The sequence below is a fragment of the Acromyrmex echinatior genome, chromosome 7, assembly GCF_024713525.1.
Source record: "Acromyrmex echinatior isolate Ae372 chromosome 7, ASM2471352v2, whole genome shotgun sequence".
Lineage (NCBI taxonomy): Eukaryota > Metazoa > Arthropoda > Insecta > Hymenoptera > Formicidae > Acromyrmex > Acromyrmex echinatior.
In genome coordinates this window covers 2,453,810-2,471,972 of record NC_141858.1, presented here as the reverse complement: position 1 = coordinate 2,471,972, position 18,163 = coordinate 2,453,810, and the positions used below count along the sequence as shown (strand labels likewise).

Sequence of the window (18,163 nt, the reverse complement as noted above, 5' to 3'; positions counted from 1 at the left end):
TTTAGGACGAACCCTAGAATCTGCAAAAGCTGTCGCCACGCCACGATCCCCCCTCACTGCCGCCGCAAAGAAAACATCTTTCCTCACCATTTTCGCACCACTGCCATCCAATGCCACAACTTCGGAAGCACTTACTGGCACACGGCTACCACCACGATAAGTATTTATTGCCTTTTTCCTTTTTTTCCTTTTTCTCTTCCCCGTAACAGTCTCCCAGGGCTCTCCTCTCTCGGGACCAGAAGAAGGAAGCCAGCCAGCAAGGTCCCTTCCTCGCTGGTGATGGTCCTCTTGCCCATTAACCACAGAGAGAACAATACGTCCCCTTTCGTCAACCAGTTTTCTTCTCGCAGAGAAATCCTCAGGTATTACTCTGGAGACTCTCCTCAGAGAGGGGCGGCGTGCTGGAGGCAAATCCTCAACTACTCTTCTACCCAGAGGGGAGGAGTGTGAGGTTCCAGCCACTTGTCGATCCGCTCTTTCGTGATCCAGCTTACCATGTCCTGATGCTCTACCATCAACAAGCCCCCTCCTCAGTGACTTGTTCAAGGAGACTATCCCTGTCCTTCTGAATCATCTCCATCTGTCTCTTGAGCGAAGCTACCTCACGTTCTAGTTGGAGACATCTTCCGCTCATAACTTCAGCCGGTTTCTTGGGCCCTGGCTGAGTTCACCGCCAGTTGTTGAACTGTCTGTCTGGCCACTTCCACTCCTATGATTATCTGTCGGCGCAGATCACCTTTCATGGTTGATGTTTTCTTTTGCGCGCTACTTGCGGCGTCCAAGACTCTCAGCGTCTCCGTCATTATGGTCTTCGGAGACATCTGCGGGAATAGATATGTAATCTCATCCACCGCAGTCTTTTGCTTGTACGACAAAAAATCGTTAAGAGGACATTCCTGCAGTTTCCTCTTTTTACCCGCCCGCCAATCTTTCTTGGTGATTTGCAGGAAATTGGACCGATCCAAGACATCATCGTCATAATCGTCCATCCTTGTCGCGCTCATTTTTGAGAGGGATTTGGATCCAGGGACATTGCTCCCCTTCGGTTTGCGTCCTCTTTTTCTACCACGACCGCAGCATCGGCCGACGTGGCCGAATCCGAAATAGAGGCACTTGATCTTGTCTCTGAACTGTCAATCACTATCAGCGCATCCGATGTCTCGACAGCTGTCACCGGCGAATTTACAATATCTCCGTCCACGACACGTAATCTAAGTTCCCTGGGGAGACGCACGTCCGAACTTATTCTGGGCCCGGGCCCTCTAGCACTAACACTGTCCTTGTTCTCACTGTCTTTCACTTAGGTCCATGTCTTGATTGTCAAGTACAGTACCGTCCTTATCTTTCCGAGATTCGCTAGACACTGACAACTTCTCTAGTACCCCTGTGAGCTCACGAAGTGTACTCCTACGAGTACTGGGACCGAGAGTCTCGTACACACCCCAATCCTTCTTTTCCTTAGCGGTAGCCATATCGGCCGCGGAACCCGCCGGCAACTCCGCGACTTGCCCCTTGCATTCCCCCGTAGGGGTCCATCGCCCGGAAGCGGGGACACTACCTCTGGGAAACCGTGACGAGCATCCGACCTCTCGCCGTGTCATATCCTTTTTCGTGCTGTCCATATTGTATATATATACCGACGATGGAGAAGCCGGGTGACTCGCCAGCCAATCATCCGACTCGCCTCTAATGTAATTTTGCGACTACCTACGCGGACGACCGCCCGACGGCAAGGACGACACCGTCAAACGGCCGCAAGGCGGGAGTGTACCAAGATCGATAGTAAGATCTACACCCGTCCCATGTTCATACATACATAAAATCATACCTACATAAAGTCATGCCACGCACAGAAGAATATGCTCGCCAAAAAGTGGGATGGTACTTACCACCCTTCGACGAGTATTCCTCAGCATGCCTCCAGGATAGGGAGTAAACAGCAAAACCTCTAGGGATAACCCACATCCTGGAGTGTCCATATCGGAACCGCCGCTGTGAAAGTTCCCTCGCAGATCTCCAGCTGTCCTCCATCTCGATACTCGCCCAAGAGAGAACTAAACTAGAGCCCAAGAACTGCACAATCACCTCGTGAATTTAGTCACTCCGCAAAGTTCCACTTATGTACACTCTATTTACACTGTTCTCTATATACAAGTACTATATACAAGTTTAATAGTCCGTCTATATATATATATCTCACCACAGTCATCAGTGTTCGTGCGCTCCCTACTTGGCCGCTATTGAATGATTCACCCATCATCCATTAATCTCATGGCCGCGCCTTTACCACGAGACAGGGGGACCTTTTATAGAGGGCCCAACTCGTCGTCCGAGAGGTCGGGTGCAATCTCGGACGCTCGGTCTCTTCCAGTGGTGCAAGGGAAGAGATTACGAGAGCTCAGGCACCGCGGGTTCGCTAAACCCGTAGTGGAATCATATCAAGATGCGTCCAGGAGTGCCGGATCGCATCCGAGATGATCCCACCCCCTGCAGGAAATCCAATCTTATATTTGATCCAATGGTACTTAACCTCTGCAATTGTACGGAAACTGCTGCTTCGATGATTCACAAACACTGAATGTTAGTAAATGTATAAAACTGTAATATAATATATAGATATGTAGAAAGACCATGAGTCGACGTCGCGCATTGAACTGGTCAAACACAAACAATATCACACGCACGAGCATTCTGCACGCGCGGTCAATTTCCGCATAAAAGTATATCGTTTAGAAATGAATTTTGTTAAAAGATTAATTCCTCTACAGCATAAAAGTTGCAGCAATAATGCTGTAACATTGCAACAATATTGCATGTTGCAGCAATATTGCAGCGTTATTGCAGCGATATTGCTGTAAAATCTGTGCTACAGTAAAATCTGTGTTAAAGTGATTTAAATTTACTTGATATTTTATTATTATTCATTTTTTACAAAATAAAATAAATTTTGATATATTAGGTGTTGGAATTAATTCGTAGCGTTTTTTAATGAAAGAATGTTATTTATTTCACATGAGCATTAAAAAATACATTAATGAAAGTACTTCCCATCACTTGTAAAACGCTACGAATTAATTCCAACACCTAATATAATTTGTTCAATGTGATTTCAACGTTGCAGCAACATTAACAATCATTATAAAAAAATCAATAAAGTTTCAATTTGTTCAATATTGTTTCATCATTACAGCAACATTAATAATCAATGTAGAAGAATCAATATAGATAGAATATTGATGAAACGTTAATACTTCAACGTTCAACAATGCAACATTTCAGCAACATTCTTTCAACGTTCTGTGCTGTATTGGTTGGTTAGCTACTTGAGTGCTTGAGATGCTGTGTGTTTGTATCTGGCTTTGGTTTTTCGCTCAATACACAGCCCTCACTTTTTATAAGGAGGTTGCTTGAATACATTAGGTATTATACCTCTACAGCACAAAAGTTGCAGAAATAATGCTGCAACATTGCAGCAATATTGCATGCTGCCACAATATTGCAGCGTTAATGAAGCGATATTGCTGCAAGTTCTGTGCTATATAGATAGTTGTCTCTTGAAATAGTTTCAACGCATAAAATTTATAACGTTCACCATTTCTTTTTACACTGTCAATAAACTTTGTATTTTTCGTTATACAGCTTGCCTGCTTCACTCGATGTACAAATCGTCTGTTCTCATTCATATTAAGAATAGCGAAATGAACGTGAAGTTAGTAAGATTCTTTTCTAACCTTTAAGGTTAGTAAAATTCTCACGCAAATACACATATGGAAATGTTTCTCCTTCAAGTATTCGAAAGCTCTTTACTAATGCTGTCTGAATCTATAACCAATTGTAGAAAAGGATCGGTCGGGAATATTTGACACAAAATAAAAAGTAGATTTTATTTTTATAAGTATACAAGGTTCAATTTAAAGTAAGAAATAAGAAAAGTTAATATATAATCAAAGAGGACTTTGTCTTATTATCGAAGATAATACGTACCATCTATAATGAAATCGAGGAGATATTTCGTTAAGTATTTAACAAAATATGTTGCTTCACAATTGTTACATGCGATTTTATATATTATATTATTTTTTGCATTTGATGGGAGGAGATTTTTGTGTTTTTATAAATGTTCTTAATTTGTTCATGCTATAAAATAATACTTTGATATTTTTATCATTCAGTCTATTAATCTTTTCAGAATGAATAGGTATATACGGAACAGTAAATAGTAAAGAATTTTTGTTCATATCATTATTGTGAGATGTATTAGTTTCATAAAATAGAGTTTTCAATCGTTTTCTAATATTATCAAATATAAAATTCTGTAGATAGTCATTATTCAATAAAATATTAATTAATATATTAAAATTATCTGTGTATCTTGGACGTAATAATAATATCATGCTGTCAATTAAATCGAACATTGCGCCTCTTTATTGTGTAATGAAAGTGATGAAATAAGTAATTCAAATGTCTACCCGAGTAAGTAGGTTTATTGTGCTAATTAAATTCAATTATGTTATTGTTATTAATGATAATTACATCTAATGACAACATTAAAAAACGATTGAAAATTGTATTGTAATAAAAAATCTGGTGTAACACCAGACAATAATGATGCGAACAAAAATTCATGATTTACGATCCCATACATACCTATTAGAGAAGATTAATAGACCAAATAATAAAAATACCAGTATTATTTTATAGCACGAAAAAATTTAAAACATTTATAAAAGCACACAAAGATCCCTCCCACGAGACACAAAAAAATAATAGTGTATTGAGTTAAAGAAAAAGTCTTTTTACAATTTAGAGCATAAATGAAACATATTTTTAAAATTGTTTATAAACTTTTTATTAAACCAAATATGTACAATTTTGATTAATGACCTTTTGCCATTTCTCGGGTAGAATTATTATTCCATCGGTATAGAACTTCTGTGATTTCTCAGTAAAAAAAACCGAGATAAATGATTTTCGCAGATCTCTTTTGAAATCAAGTTTACTCCATTAAGGAAGTTCTGCTAACATTGAAACAAATGATAATCGGATGGTGCAAAGTCAGGACTAAATATCAAATGCATCAAAACTTCCCAGTCAAGCTCTCTCAATTTTTGTCGAATCATCAAAGACTTGTGTGGCCCACCATTGTTATAATAAAAGACAACGTCTTTTCTATTGATCAATTCTGGTCGCTTTTTCTGAATGGATTGCACCAATCGCATTAGTTGTTGACAGCAGAGATCAGAAACAATCGGTTTGCCTAGTGGCAGCAGTTCATAATGGACGATTCCTTTCCAGTCACATACACTTTTTTGGCGTCAACTTGGGCTTTGCGATTATTTGTGATGCCTTACCTCATTTCGACTACGATCTTTTTCATTATTATCATATGTTATTCACTTTTCATTACCTGTTATCAATCTTTTAAAAAATGCTCGATTTTGTTTCAGCAATAATTCGCAAATAGAAATTCGATCCATTAAATTTTTTACTGTCAAATCATATGGTACCTAAACATCGAACTTCTTTCATCGAAATTTCCATCTCAAAATCGGCGAAACCAATTTGCTGCTCTAGTTATATCATCCTCTCCATAATTAAGACAAATTTTTTCTGTAGCTTGTGCAGCGCTCTTCTCTTTTTTATAATAAGAAAGTAAAATATGTCGGAAATGTTCCTGATTTTCACTCATTTTCAAATTTGATTGAATGCGTCGGTATCGTTCAAATCTATGATCAATCTATTTCAAAATGTAATATAAAATAGCACCTTTCCAATAATATATAATGACCTAATACGTCACACAATAGTGGTATATAAAAATTCGACCAGATCTCCATTTGTCGATTATATATAAAAAGACTTTTTCTCTAATTCAATATACATGTAACAATTATGAAGCAACATATATCAAATGAAAAGACAACTTAAAGTCAAAATCACAGAATACCGAAACCATAAAAAGGAACATGTCCACTCGGTCAGTCATAATCGAACATAGTATAATATATAAGAGAATCACGAATTCATATAAGAAAATGCTATCATTTTAAATGAAGAACCCCATTACACAAAAAGATTAATTTCAGAAATATTATTTTCTGCACCGAAAATTTTCGAAAATATCTCAGAAATATTTCAATTGAAAAGTTGAAAACTTCATAAAAATTGCGAAATATGTTTGCAACATTTCTGAGACAGTTCTGGAATAGTAAAATGTCGGCGATTTTTGCACATGAAACCTTGTTAAAAGGTTGATGAAATGTTACAGAAAGAATTTGCAATTTTTTATAAATATTACTAAAAAGGTTACAGCTATTTCTAGTACTATAAAAATGATATTTCAATATATATTTGATTGATACTTAAATATTTAGATTTATTATGTTGACATAATAAATTTAAATATTGTTTAAGTATCAATTAAACATATATTTAGTAATCGACTACATATCTCGTTTTAAAGTCTTAATTTATATATCTAGATTCAAGTCACCCACTTTTTACTAGCTCTGCGTTTTTTACTAGCTCTGTAATTATTACAAATCTCAATGGAAAATAGTTTTTATTTTGAAATGCCAGAATGTATAAAACCAAAATATCAAAACATAAAAAGGTTTTATTAATAATTGAAAAAGTTATGTTAAACAATATTAAAGAATACACACACACACACACACACACACACACACACACACACACGCGCGCGCGCAATTTGCGAAAAGAATGCAATAATCAGTTTTTTCAAAAAATCGTCTCTATGAGAATAAAAAGATACAAATAAAAATAAGTATTGTTTTAAAAAGAGGAAAATATGAACTTTAAGATACATTATATTGATTCATTTCAAAAAATATAATTATTTGCACGAGTAAAAAGGGGCCATTTTTACATATGCTTGAAATAATGATATCGAAGGTATCTCGAGTATTTTCTTCTTTAAAAATACAATGAAAATATTTTATTAAATATATAATAATTTCAACATTATTTACTCACGATTTTATAACTCCGAGAAAATAAAGCGATTGTTTTGCCGAAAAGCCTCTCTTATAAAAATGCTTTTTTTACAATGAATATATATTGGGTCATCTAAAAAGTATCCGTGGTTTTTTGTCACTAGATGGTATTGATGGTGATATATCGGGCAACACTAATCCGATTGTGTCAAATGAACGCGCGTCTGAAAGATGACATTTTAGGTTACATTTTTTGTAAACAAAGTTTGGTGATTCATCTATTGTGTCAAAAGTTATATTGGTTTGAAAATGAGTGACATTTCTGAAGAAATACGCTATGTGATGCTTTTTTACTACAAAAAAGGCAAAAACGCAGCACAAACATGCAGACAAATTTGTAAAGTTTACGGCGCGGATGCTGTAAGTGAACGCAGGACGCAGGAGTGGTTTGTTCGATTTCGTTCTGGAAATTTTGATGTCAAAGATCGACCTTGCTCTGGTCGGCCAGTCACTGAAAAAGTTGATGAAATTTTGCAACTGGTCGAGCAAGACCGACATGTGAGCTGTCAGGAGATAGCCAATGCACTAAGAATCAACCATGTGACAGTTTGGAATCATTTAAAAAAGGCTGGCTACGCAAAGAAACTCGATGTTTGGGTGCCACATGAATTAACGCAAAGAAATTTGATCGAATTTCCATCAGCGAAACACTACTAAAACGCAACGAAATCGATCCATTTCTGAAGCAAATCATCACGGGCGATGAAAAATGGATGAAATACAAGAATATCGTTCGTAAAAGATCATGGAGTAAGCGCGGCGAATCACCACAAACGACTTCAAAGCCTGGATTGATTGCAAATAAGGTGATGCTGTGTGTATGGTGGGATTGGAAGGGAGTCGTCCATCATGAGTTATCACATGTTATCATATGGCCTAATGATTAATTCAGAGCTCTACTGTTCACAACTGGATAGATTACAGGAAGCGATTAAGGAAAAACGACCAGAATTGATTAACAGAAAAGATGTTGTCTTCCATCATGACAACGCCAGACCACACACATTGATGACGCGCCAAAAATTGAGGGAGCTTGGGAGCTGGTTGGGAAGTTTTGATGCATCCACTGTATAGCCCGGACCTTGCACCGTCTGATTACCATTAGTTTCGATCTCTGCAGAATTCTCTTGGAAAAACATTGGCCGACAAAAGAGCTGCCGAAAATCACTTGAAAAAGTTTTTCGCCGATAAACCACAAAAGTTTTACACGGATGGAATTATGAAATTACCCGAAAAATGGCAAAAGGTTATAGATAATAATGGCCAATATATACTTGATTAAAATTGATTTTCAATAAAGAAAAATTTCATTCAAAAATTGAACAAAAAACTACGGATATTTTTTAGATGACCCAATATTTTTGTGCGAGAGCGAATCAGAATGAGAGCGCTGACGTGAAATTTTTAAAGTGATGCGGCGTTTGTCTAACAATATTTCTCGCTGGTTCAAATCCGGCTCGAAGGACCAGGAAATGTACGAGAATGCACCGCGCGGAAAGATTCGAGTGAGAGAACAGCACACGATTAATATGATACACGACAGTAAAGAGAACTTCGTTTCTTTGTAATTTAACAAAAGAATTTTCTTTAATATGCTCAGTTACAAAGTCAGAAAATATAATTAATTAAATATTAGATTAACAGAATATCAAATGCAGTCACCCTTTCCAAATTGTAGTTGGAATCGCGGTGATGGAAAATCTCGGCGATTTTCTCGGTACTTCTCGAAAAGATTTGTTTTATAGCGGTTTTCACTAAGCGGTTAGCACGGCGGTTTTACGAAGCGATATAGTAGCGAGACTATGACTCTAAGAACTCGAAGAACTTTTAGAAGTAAGAATTCTAAGAAGTCTAAGAACTCTAAGCGGTGTAAACTGTCTAAGCGGTGTAAACTATCTAAGCAATCTGCCCCGGAGGAACGGCGAGATCGAGGCATTTATTGCTTTCGGTCTGGGCTTTCTTCTTGGGAGAAATCCAATAAAATTTTGCCACAATCATAATTATCACGTGGCATTGGTTGTACAAAATTGATTGGCGCTTTGGATTCTTTTCTAACGACGTTTAACGTAACAGTCATGCGCGACAGAAAATCCGTATGCGGGATTGGTGACAGCGCGTGACGTATTCGTCTGAGCGCGGCGCTCGCGTGCGCGAATTGAATTGTTCTAGAACTTTCGATTGTCCGTTGCCGGTGCCTGTTTGCGTGTACCAAATTGTTTTGAAAAGACTAGAGAACGACGAATCCCTGACTTTGACGAGGCTTAATGTCAGGCTCGAGATGAAATCACGAGCTCGCCTTGTGCGTGCGTTCAATAACAATTCCTGTCGGTCGATCGAAGGAGTTCTTACCTTTTTTTTCGAATTACCGATCTCAAACAATTTTAGTTATAAGAAGAAAACATATACTTGAATACAGCACTAATAAACAGACACTTATTAAAAATGAATTTTCACTTTCGGCTAAATTCGTCGAATTTACATTTGACGGGTCCAAGTCACCCAAGCCAAACTTTTATTGCATTACAAGTAGTATCAAAATAATAACGAAACAATTGCATCACGGCAATCAATAAACAAAGGTCCCAAGTTTTTTATCCCCTCAATTCAACTCTGCAATATTAACCATACAAAAATAGTTGCCGTCCAAATGAATCACTCATTCTGCTTCTGTTGAGTTTTAAATATTTCTAAAGTACTTAAAATTTATTAAGACATTTTTAAAACATTTATAAAACATTTATAAATTAATTAAAACGTTTTTTGTAATCTGTTTACACAGCATATATACATAATTACTATTTAAAAAATCACACTTGTAGTTTCCACACAATATCATTATTCATATACAAAAGTTTTTCGCAATTAAAGCAAAAGTCATTTGTATACAAAAGTTTTTAATCAATGAAACAGTAATATACAAGCTTAAAATAGATGACTAATTTTATTAATATAAAGTTATTCACATATACTATTTGAAACGTTTCGACTCATACAGTAGTCCTCTTCAATCTTTACAATCATTAAATTATAGAAAACAAATAAATTAAAAACTGTCAGTTAAAAAAGATGCCACATGATATAGAAAGCATGGTGCAATGTTGTCAGAAGGAGTCATAATTCAATAATGTCACAATTGTATCCTCAATGTTAGTAATAATCTTCCTTTTATCCGCTCAGTAACAAAAAAGGGAAGGCGTCACGTATTAAATCAAAATTTAAAAAAAGAATAATAACATCATGATTAGATATAAAATTAAAAATGGTTATGAGATCTTGCGTAAAATATCTAAAACGCTTCAAACCACATGCTATCAATGTGATGATGGTAGAGAATAGATCACAAAAGCTTTAGCAATTAAAGTAGAACAATTAAAATCAAAATGATGATTTTTAATAAACATTTTGGAGTCATTTTAACATCATGATAATTTTTTGTTCTATTTAAATATGTTTTTCAATTTATATAATAGTATATGATAGATTTTAGAAATATTTCTGTTAAAATATTTCATATGATATATTGCAGAATCCTTTCAAAATTATTGCGAGAGATGGAAGGTTGAAACATTTTTGAAAATTTTCCGCAATAATCGGTGCTGTATAGGATCAAAACATAAACAAAATTGTAAACTTATAAATACTAAAGATCCTCACAAATCCTATCTTCCTATCATCGACAAAATATAATTATAAGGCAGACTTGAATCGTTAGTGACAGATGTAGAGCCGTAAACTACAACAATAGTTTAATTTACATAAATAACACTTGTGAATACTCAATTTATACACTTTTAATTGAATAAGTACTAAGATCTAACATTATATTTTAACATACTGACAATATTAAAACACGATTAATAAAACACGATTAATAAACATGAAATATTGCACAATACCTACAACACTTTGTGGTGAGTAATATTCATCTCAATGGTAAATTATAATTCGTTACATTTATATTAAATTCAATATACAGCGTGTCGATTTTCATTTGGTCAATCAATCAATTGAGAGAGACAATCACACAGCGTTATAAGGCATTAACCGCTGTGCAAGATTTCAGAAATAATAACAAATAAACAGATACAAGTAACGCAACTGTACATCAATGCAGAATTAATAGATGCAAATATACACAGTGCGACAAATATGTTCCCGGACAGGGCCTGAAAATCATAATTGAAACAACAATATGCATATTTTTTGGTTTTATTATTCAAAATATTCTCCTCTGGCTTCAATACACTTGTTACAGTGATTCAATAGTGATTCAAATGCATGTTTTAGCTCAGTTTGCGGAATTACCTCTAGCGCCTGTGTAGAAGTGATTGGGTAGTCGGAATGTCATCAAAAAAGCGTCTTTTCAATTTTAATTTCAATTTTGGGAATAATGAGAAGTCGCAGGGGGCCAAATCAAGTGAATACGGTGGATGGTTTAACACAAAGACACGATTTCGAGCCAAACATTGATGGACAATCAATGAAGTGTGACTCAGTGCATTATCATGCAACAAAGACCAATCTTCTGGATCACGATATTCGGGGCGAATACGATGAATTCTGCCCATCAATCGCTTTAAAACTTCGAGATAATATGCATCAGTAATTGTTTGGCCAGTTGGAACAAACTCTTTATGGATAATATCTTTGCTATCAAAGAATGTGATGAGCATTGTCTTGATTTTTGATGGAACTGTTCGTATTTTTTTTGCTTGTGGTGAATTTTTTGACTTCCATTCCGCACTTTGACGTTTAGTTTCTGGATCATATTGAAAGCATCATGTTTCATCACCCGTAACAATTGATTTTAGGAAATTTGGATTATTTTCTGCAACGATGTCTCTGGAATAATTGATTCTCGCTGATTTTTGATCGCTTCTTAATGTGTGTGGAACAAACTTCGCACAAACCTTCGTTTTACCCAAATCTTCATGTAATATGGTTCGAATCGTTTCTCTACTGATTTTTAAAGCCTCCTCCATCATTTTTAGTGATGCATTGCGATCGTTTGCAACAAAATCGTACTTTTTTGATCATTTCGGGTGTTCGAACCAAAATTGGCCGTCCTAATTTTTTGTCATCTTCAAGGGTCTCTCTGCCTTCCAAAAAACGCTTATGCCACTCAAAAACAGCTGTACGACCTAGACAATGACTGCCGTAAACTTGTTGCATCGATCGGAATGTTTCTGATGCACTTTTACCAAGTTTTGCGTTAAATTTAATCACTGCTCTTTGTTCCATATTAAAATTTCTATCTCGACCAAAATCTTGTTTAACATGAACTGTCATATCTTCGTTATATGTCAACCAAAATGAATGAAACTTTGACAGATGATAGCAAAATATTCAACTTTGAAAATGCATGTTTGAACGCACAGATGTCGCCACTGGTTGCTGAGATGTGGTTCGTGTCCGGGAACATATTTGTCGCACTGTGTATATCATTGCCGTCAGAATCTCTGAAGAAGGTCCAAAAAAAGAGCAAAAACATATAAGAAGTATTACAAATGTATCATAGATAACCGAATCCGATAAATCAATTATAGAAAATAATTATCGCGTACTATTTACCGCGCTTAATGCTCTTATACCATTTTTGATTTGATAACTAACATAAAGTTGCAATTCTTTGGTTTCAAAATTTATATTACTATTACAATCTAGAGATTTATTAGAAAATTCATAAATTTATTAGAAAATTTTAATTCTAATAGATCACCTGAAGTACTGAAGATTGATGATAAAGGATACATCATTGTTGGTGACGCTGGAAATGGAAGAGTACAAATTTTCTCTCCAGAAGGTAAATTTCTACAGGTGTTGGGTGACAAAAACACGCAAGGATATAAATTTGCATGGGTATCTGGTTTGTTAGTGACAAATAATTACAATATTTTGGTCTCTGATAGCAAGAATAATTTTGTTTATTTATTTTAATATCATACTCTAATGTAAAATTGCTTTTAATTAATAAAGAGACATGCAAGTTTCCACCTTCAAGTTTTTTTAATAAAGAGACATGCAAGTTCCCACGACAAGCTTTTTTAATAAACTTTGGATATCAAAATGGAAAACATTTTTGTAAGTCATTTATACACATATTAAAGAAGAAATATTTTCTAAAAAAATTTATTTTGTTTTAATGTTCTTAAGGATGTATCTAAATCATTTTTGCAAATGTGTTAATATTTATACTTTAAACAAACTATATATATTATATATGTGTGCGTGAGTGCGTGTGTGTATGTGTGTGTGTGTGTGTGTGTGTGTGTGTGTGTGTGTGTAAGATATGTAAATAACATTCTGTTTTTATTGTTCAATATTTTTATAATTTATTTATCTTATTTGTTATTATTTTGTGTTATTGTTATAACTAAAATGATAACAAACATCTAAATTCTTTTTATAAGTACTTTAAGTATTTATATAATTTATGCATAGTTTAATTGCGATTCACTAATTAGTTACAAAAATTTAGAACAAATAAATAGTTTCTTTATTTACTGAACAACTCGTCTATGTATCGCAATGTAACTTTACATATATAATCTTGACTATAGATTGAAATTTTTGTCAATTATTGTATAATTTCTATACATTTCTATTAGAGCACAGATTTAAAAAATATAATTGCTTATTTTTTAAAATAATTTATAATCGAGATAATAAACCGTCAACAATAAAAAATGTATTGTATTACCTTTAAATGCGGTAGAATAATCTATAACTTTTTATAATTATTTTAAAATAATTTCGAAATATTTCAGATATTTACAGCTTTAAAAAGTATCTATATGAAAAATGTTTTAAATAAGAATTAAATATAGATTTTAAGCCGTTTTTTATAATAATATTTTGAAACAACCTAACTTTCGTTGCACGGAATAGCTCGTCAGAGAAGTTAAATCGGACCGGGAATAAAAGAAGTTCGTTGCAGAGAGACAGGGCGTTCAAATAACGCATAGATCTGTATAGTAAAGTAAAACAGAAATACTCTTTATTACATACAACACGAACAGATAGCTCTGAGATAGCTCACAATACTATAACGTAAAATGAATAATATAATAAAAATAATAGCGACGGCGCGAGTCGCAATCGGTGTTTCGAATCGGGGCCGGACGCTAGTGTCGTGGCGCGGTAATGCGGCGCAGGTACACACTGATACCATCGCAGCGCGGCAGCGCGAGACGCGTGTCGCGGATTTTCAAATGTGCCTATAGCACACCTGAACATGTGCGCGGCCGATAACACCCGGCAGAAACGAAGAAATCTTTATTCCCTAACTTCTTGCTGATTGTCGTGTATAAGATTTCGGGTGGTGCCTTTCGACTGTCGGGGACGCCCAACGGAGGCAGAGTACTCCCTATCCCCTCGTCGCGTTTACTCGGCGGATACAGCGAGAGTTAGCTTCCAAAGGTGCTGAGAACGCCCAGTGGAAGCGAAGTTCGTTTCACTCCTTGAACACGATTAGCTTAGCCGGAATCTTGCGGCAGCAGGCTGCTTGTAGCGGATCGGGATTGCTAGCGAGTCGGTAGGATCTGTTTGTTGAACAGAAATCGGTGCCAAAAAAGCCCCTCTGTAAAAATCCGTAGCCTTTTATACGACCGATTTTGGCAGCGCCGCGGATTCAGTGAAGCTCGGTTCGGTTCGTACATTCTCGTCGAGCAATACTCCCACATGCGTGATGGTACCGAACCCTGTCGCGGGTAGCGTTCGGTCGTTCTCGCGAAATGTCGGCTGGTACTATCTTTGGAAACCTGCGAAACTATGTTTGCGGTTTTTAAGATTTTTCGAGCGCACCGCGCCCGCATCGCTGCACATGATACAGCGGCTGATGTTCGGCCGAGAACGATGAGGTTTCTCGGGGTGCATCATTACAATTTTAAGAATTTCTTAAAAATATGATATTTCTCATAATGTTATTACTCTCTTTTCGAGAATTTTTAAATTATTTTGTGTGTATTGCATCATTGAATTTTTTCTTAAATAAAGTTTAAGTCTCTCTAAAAGAATTATTTTTAATTTATATTTAAGATAGACCACTATAAACCGCATCGCAATTAATTATAATAATGTGTTCTGCATGAATTCTTGAAGTTTCTAGAAATCGCCAACCAACTCGAAATTTCTCTCTATTTGTTGGAGATCAATAACTAAAAACTCATGTGCACACACAAAAACATTTAACTAACAGTGCCTCAAGTTTAATGAAGATCGGAGCGTTTGCGTGCTTTCATGACGAGATCGGAATGACGTACTCGAACGCCAATCATCCACCCGCTTTTTCACTCGCGCATGGCAAGAGCACATATCCTTGCAATTAAATATGGATTGCCAATCATGCTCGGCGTCTAAAGGTCACCTCAAAATTTATAATTTTGAGAAATTTTATTGGCAATCGACCAAAAGACTTTCGTTCAGTCGAATATACAAGATTGAAAGCGGCAGCCGAATTTGCTTAGTCGATCGTCTCCGAGAAAACTAATTAAAATTTCGCCATTCTTTAGAAATCCGAATCTTAATTATTCGCCACGCTCATTCAATTAGCCGTTACGATAAGCAGTCCGAAAGAAAAATCCTTTATTTAAAAAATCCTTAATTTAAGGACAAAGTCAAGAATTTTTTTTTGTATTTCAAATTCTTTTCCATATTTTCAAAATTTGTGTGTATGAATAACAATGCAGATTGTGTCTTATTTTTTTGTGTATGTGAAAGAAAAGGTATAGGTCTCTTTCTTACCTGCTACAAAAAATTTTCCTCCTTACCTATCTTTGTTCAAACATTTTCTGGTCCTTCGAGCCGGATTACTCGCTGGTTGTCACAATGCCTGTATATGGGAGCATACACAGTGACCAAAAAAACAGAAAGAGAAAATAAGTAAATGAACTATGAGTATTATAAATACCTTGTTAATCGCCCAAAGTGACATTCATGTCTCCTGGTCGCATGGTTAGATCGGTGTCAAATCTGAAGAAGATGGATACAGCGGATATCACTCTTTATGCCATCGAAATCCCTGACTCTTTTCGATCAGTTGTGGGCTCAATTTGAAAAGCAGCATGAGCTTATCCGAGCACACTATAAAAAATTCTTCGACAATAGTGAGTACAATTCAATTTGCCAATTTCGTTAAAATTACGTACATGTAGCAGCGCAGCCTATTGAACGAGTACGCATAGTTCAAAGTTGAAATGATGTTCGAAATGCTCCTTCGAATGAATCAAGAAACGATTTCTCCATCGGCGTTACGGCGTCTTAAAATCTGGTCATTTTCTGGCGCGTTCGAAGACTGGCCCTTGTTTCGAAACATCTTTCTATCCATCATCAGGAATAATCCATCTTGAACGTTTCATCACTTGAGACATTGTTTGGAAGGACCAGCTGAATCATTAGTATATCCGTTAGCAGTGACCGAAGACAATTATCCTCGTGCTTGAGCATTGCTGTGTAAACACTACGAAAATAAAAGAGAATGATCGCGCTCTAATTTTTGCATGCTTGTCGCCGTGCCAAAGATGAAAAGTGATACACGAAGAACTCAGCCGCATTTATAATGCAGCTCTCAATGCTGTAAACGGTTAGGAAAGCATAGGAAGAACAATTCTTATGGCTTTGATCTGAGACATCAAAAGATCCGCGTCGAGCTTTTTTAGGGTCCAACGCAGTCTGGGTGTGTCCGTGTCCCTCGGAGAATAGTGCACTTCTGATGAGGAGGTTCGGCGCTTAGAGACCAAATGATATGGTATCGTGATCCGACATGATCCAGGTCATCGATCCATTAGTCTAATTATACCCACAGCGTAACCTAGGTAAGGTTCACAATGAATTCACCCTGAGAGCGGATACAGATACTTCTCGACCCAATGTTGGCCAACACTAGATGTACAGCAGCGGTGGATGGGCGACGCTCAGCCTCAGTGACTGTCTTTTCTGTATGGGAAGACTCTTTGGTTTTTGTCCTCCCTTTTTCCGGCAGAGTTAAGCTGGCTCCGACTTTCCTAGAGATTTGAATTTTCCCCCTTCCAGCATCTTGGGCCAGACCTCGGCGCCGAAAGTAGAAATTGCCGAAGCTGCCGCTGTCTTCTTCTGTGCAAGAGAGAAAGGGCTCGCTCTTCTTTGTCACCTTGCGGATCTTGATCCTCTTAGCCTGCACGGGCTATTTCCCGCCCGCTTCCGGCGTATTTCCGTTCGCCCTCTTTTTCTTCGTTTTGATTGAAGGGATGGAGGGAGGCGCAGATGTTTTTGCGCCCTTCCTCTTCTTTATCCCCTTAAGATTCCTCTCGCTAAAGAGGGGAGGGACAAGAGTCCAGTCTTGCTAGTACTTCAAGGAAGACTTGAATCAGCATTTCCCTGATGATAGATCACAGGACAACTGTGAGAGGCTTCTTTTCTACCTTCTTACAATGTCGAGCGATCTGAACTCCATCCTTGTTGCTGAGGATTCATCGCATTTCGGCCGCCAAGGTGCTCGCTTTGGCGGCCCTGCCCTTACCGGTGATCTTATAGGACAAGGACCCCGATAAGAGCCCTTCTCGCCCTCAAGCATTGCAGGTGGGCAGGATCTGGGATCATTCTTACCTTTCTCGAGGGGAGGGGGGAGGAAGAGTCCAGAAGAGCGGACTTTCCTTTTAGGAATTTTCTGGCCATTTTCCGTTCCACTCCTTTCCTTTCTCAATCCGAAAACCAGAATTTCGGGAGGGAGAGTTCATCCTTTTCCGCGTCCAGTTCCACATAATTGGGGATGGGCGAGGCGCGTTGCGGGCGGGAGAAAAAACGTGGCCTCCTCTCATCCTTATTTCTCTTCAGCTCGGCTCTGTCGAAGAGGCGATTCATCTTCTTCAATAAGTATTTGTTTTCAATCTCTAGCCAGGTCTTATCTCACCGGAGGACATTCAATTGTGCTTCGTAATCGGAGTCCGCTGGCAGAACGGGATCTCTAAGCTTTCCGACCAAGATCGTGTTAGCCGAACCAACATCTCCGGTCGCCTCCCACAGCGCACATTTGGAGGTCTCCTTAAGGTTGGTAGACAACCTTATGACGCGTTTGAGTTTTTGCACGTGCTCGATAACGTGAGTGGTGATATCCGCATCAAGAAGATTACAGAACTCACTGCAGAGGTCCACTTTTCTGGTTCTGGCGGTCT

General features: G+C 37.0%; 1 protein-coding gene across 2 annotated transcripts in view; it reads left to right on the top strand.

Moving 5' to 3' along the window:
• LOC105155055 (uncharacterized) overlaps positions 1 to 15,595 on the top strand; it is a 556,628-nt gene extending 541,033 nt beyond the window's left edge. The window contains exon 11 of one of the 2 annotated variants that reach the window (XR_015545556.1): positions 12,731 to 12,819. Coding sequence is in view for 1 of the 2 variants with exons in the window: in XM_087407517.1 (XP_087263643.1) it covers positions 12,731 to 12,953 (223 nt within the window). In the remaining variant the exon portion in view is untranslated. Of the gene's footprint in view, positions 1 to 12,730 lie in introns of both variants that reach the window. The other variant, XM_087407517.1, reaches the window with a different exon arrangement.
• The last annotated feature ends 2,568 nt before the right edge of the window (positions 15,596 to 18,163 follow it).